The sequence below is a fragment of the Amblyraja radiata genome, chromosome 38 (assembly GCF_010909765.2).
Source record: "Amblyraja radiata isolate CabotCenter1 chromosome 38, sAmbRad1.1.pri, whole genome shotgun sequence".
NCBI lineage: Eukaryota > Metazoa > Chordata > Chondrichthyes > Rajiformes > Rajidae > Amblyraja > Amblyraja radiata.
The window spans coordinates 8,972,568-8,975,848 of NC_045993.1; the positions used below are offsets into that span (position 1 = coordinate 8,972,568).

A 3,281-nucleotide genomic window follows, 5' to 3' on the forward strand; every position below is an offset into this window, starting at 1 on the left:
TGCACATCCCCAATGCTTTCCACTCATCTTGTATTTTGCATTTTAGTGTTTTATGGCTGTTGGCAGATCAATTTCCCTCCTGGGATGAATAAAGTTCTATCGTACTGTATCGTATCGTTTCATATTGTATCGTATGGTATGGTATGATATCGTAACGTATCTTCTTCTTCTTGCGTATGGCGTGCACAGCCCAAAGTTGTAGGACAACCGGTTCTATTTGATCTTATTTGATTGTGCACGCCAGGTTGATTGCATTCGTCGAAACAGGGCGGACCACGTGAAGGTTGCAATCTTCCACCCCGTCAGGGGCGGAAAACCCGGGGGGGCCAGAGGGGGACACGTCCCCCCCATGTTTTGAGAGGTGGGGGCCATCCCCCCTAAGTTTTTGTGATCCCGATTTTAAAATCTCCGTTTTTAGCGCTGGGTTGAGCCTCCGAAGCCTCGCGCGTGTGTGTGAGTGCGCGCATGCGCGCGTGGCCGCCAAGAAAATTGTGTCCCCCGTCCCCTCCATGTTTTGATAGCGAGTTCCGCTCTTGTACCCCGTAACATATCGTATTGTATTATATCGTATCGTATGGTATCGAATCGTATTGTATCGTATGGTATCGTATGGTATTGTATCGAATTGTATGGTATAGCCAAGCGACCTGTATTTCTCTTAACGTGAATGTCAATAACTACTGTTTCTGCCCCCTCTTTATATCTTCCCGTCTCCTGCCGCAGGGTTGAGTAACATCATCGGAATCATCGTGTACATATCAGCCAACGCGGGAGACCCGGCAAAGAGCGACTCCAAAAAGAACAGTTACTCGTACGGGTGGTCTTTTTACTTTGGAGCGCTCTCCTTCATCATCGCCGAGATGGTGGGCGTGCTCGCCGTTCACATGTTCATTGACAGACACAAACAGATCAGGGCAGGGACGAGATCCACGGATTACCTGCAGTCCTCCGCCATCACCCGGATCCCCAGCTACCGGTACCGCTACAGACGGCGTAGTCGATCGAGCTCCCGCTCCACGGAGCCGTCGCATTCCAGAGACCCCTCGCCCGTCGGCCTCAAAGGCTTCAACACGCTGCCGTCGACCGAGATATCCATGTACACCCTCACGAGAGACCCCCTGAAGACCACCACCTCCACTGCCACCTTACAACTCCGAGCGGGACCACAATTTCCTACAGGTCCACAACTGCATCCAAAAAGACATTAAGGACTCCTTGCACACCAACACGGTCAACCGAAGAACAACGCCTGTGTGACGAGCTGATCGGCGAGGAAAGGGGAGAGGGAGACGGAGAGAAAGTGAGAGAGAGAGAGAGAGGGCAAAGAGAATTTAAAAAGAGTGGGGGGGGGGGGGAAATTAATAATTTACAAAAACGGATTAATAAAAATATTAAAAGTTATTGCATGAAAACCCGAATTCCATTGCAAAAAACAATGCAAAAAGTTTGTCAAAAAAAAAAAAGATTTTTAAACCGAAAACGAGGAGAGAGAGGGAGAGAAACTAGAAATGAGACGCGTGGAACAAAGAATTTTGGGCCTGAACTCCAGAGAATGGATTGAAAAGAGCGAGAGAGAGGGAGAGAGGGAGAGAGAGCGAGGGAGACGGAGGAGGAGGATTTGTTTTCATTTATTAAATGTTTTCAGCGCTCTTTATTGTCGAAAATGCTTCCATTCCACCCAACCCACCACCCCACCCCACCTGCCTTATACCTCACCAGGAGTGCTGACTTTGAAAAAGGGACATTATCTCCCTTGTTTAAAGGTGAAGAGCTTTAAAGAAGACATTTTTACAAAAACACGGCAATGGCAATTCATTCTTTGCTGTGACACTAGGCGGGGTGAAAGGGAAGACGTTGAATCAGGACACCAACGAGGAAACATCCGTTTTTAACTTGCTCAGCTGCTGACTGGATCGACCACCCATCAAAAAGGGAAAGTAAAAGGAAAAAAAAAACAAGATATATATTCTTTTAAAAGACATTCTACAAGAGAGTGACGGAGATGTGGATTTGAGAAACTTGCATGCAATGGATGGGCACCAACTCTCCTCTTCCGATCAAAAGCTCAAATCAAGAATTTCAAACAAAGAATTTTTTTTTAAACTATGAAAAATAAAGGATAAATTTTTTTTAATTGAATATTGTACAGAGAGCACGAATTTTCAGTTGAGGGGGAAGGGAAGATAGTGCGAAGAGGGTACAACGTATCTCCAGCCAAATTATAAGGATTGCGTTTTTTTAATGCTCGGAAGAACAATTCCAATTTGGGAAGGTTTTTACTTGAAGTGTGTTTGAGAAGACGAGAGGGATGAGGGAGAGTTGGCACCAGTGACCTCTTTAAATCAGGAAAACCTATTGTGTGAGTGTGCTGTGTCATTCCATTCATTTCACGCCAGATTTAAAAAAAAAGAAAAAAAAATTAAAAATGAATAAAATTTACCTAAAAAAAAAGCTTTCATATATTTTTTTTTTCAAAAATGATCAGGAGGGAAAAAAAACCCATTTTCTATGGTTTGGACAAAGGCAAAAAAACGAAACCTTTAAATTTAATGTCAGAAAGAGCCTCGATAAGAATATTAAAAAATAACATGGTTATTACAATGACACTCTCCGGTGGAAGAATTTAAGTGAATTGAAGGATTGATGTCACTCTGAAATAAAAGTATCACTGGAGGAGAATTTTGGAAATTGTAAAAATATATACATACAGTTCTCAGTGAGATGAATCAATTTGTCGGCAAATCTTTAACGAGATTTTAAAAAGACTTTCTTGTGACCAAGAGATTTACCGTGAAAAATAAATAATTAAGGAAACGAGAATGAGATTGCTTAAATTGTAATTATCAATTCACTTCTTAGGGAGAAATCAAATCCTTTGATTTATCCCAATTGTTATCATTCTTTTTTTTTTGTTTGCAGACTGTTAAAAACCTGAGACATTCAAATAAAATCTTTTATAAGAACCTTTGTGATTTTTTTTAATAAATTAATCCCTATTTTATTCTTAGGAGCCATCCACGTCTCAGGGTGTGAGAGGGCAGGGGTGAGAGGGCAAGGGGTGAAAGGGCAATGGTTGAGAGGGCAAGTGTGGTCCAATCCTTTTGTACCAATTGGCTGAGTTGGCCGGCCAGTTCACTGTTGAGTTAGATAGAATTGTACTTCTGGCAAGGCTTCGATTGTTTCTCATGGTTCCCTTCCTTCTTGTACCTTGTAAGGCCAGTCGTTTTTCTATTTAAGTCAGGCATTGACAAAGTTGATACTTTCCACTGCTTTCTCCCCAA

At 42.7% G+C, this 3,281-nt stretch overlaps 1 protein-coding gene across 1 annotated transcript in view; it reads left to right on the forward strand.

Moving 5' to 3' along the window:
• cacng2 (calcium voltage-gated channel auxiliary subunit gamma 2) overlaps positions 1–2,451 on the forward strand; it is a 105,778-nt gene extending 103,327 nt beyond the window's left edge. Inside the window, 2 exon segments of the mRNA XM_033013106.1 lie at positions 724–1,138; positions 1,140–2,451. Of these exon segments, the coding sequence (XP_032868997.1) occupies positions 724–1,138; positions 1,140–1,257 (533 nt within the window). The 3' untranslated portion in view covers positions 1,258–2,451.
• Positions 2,452–3,281: the final 830 nt, after the last annotated feature.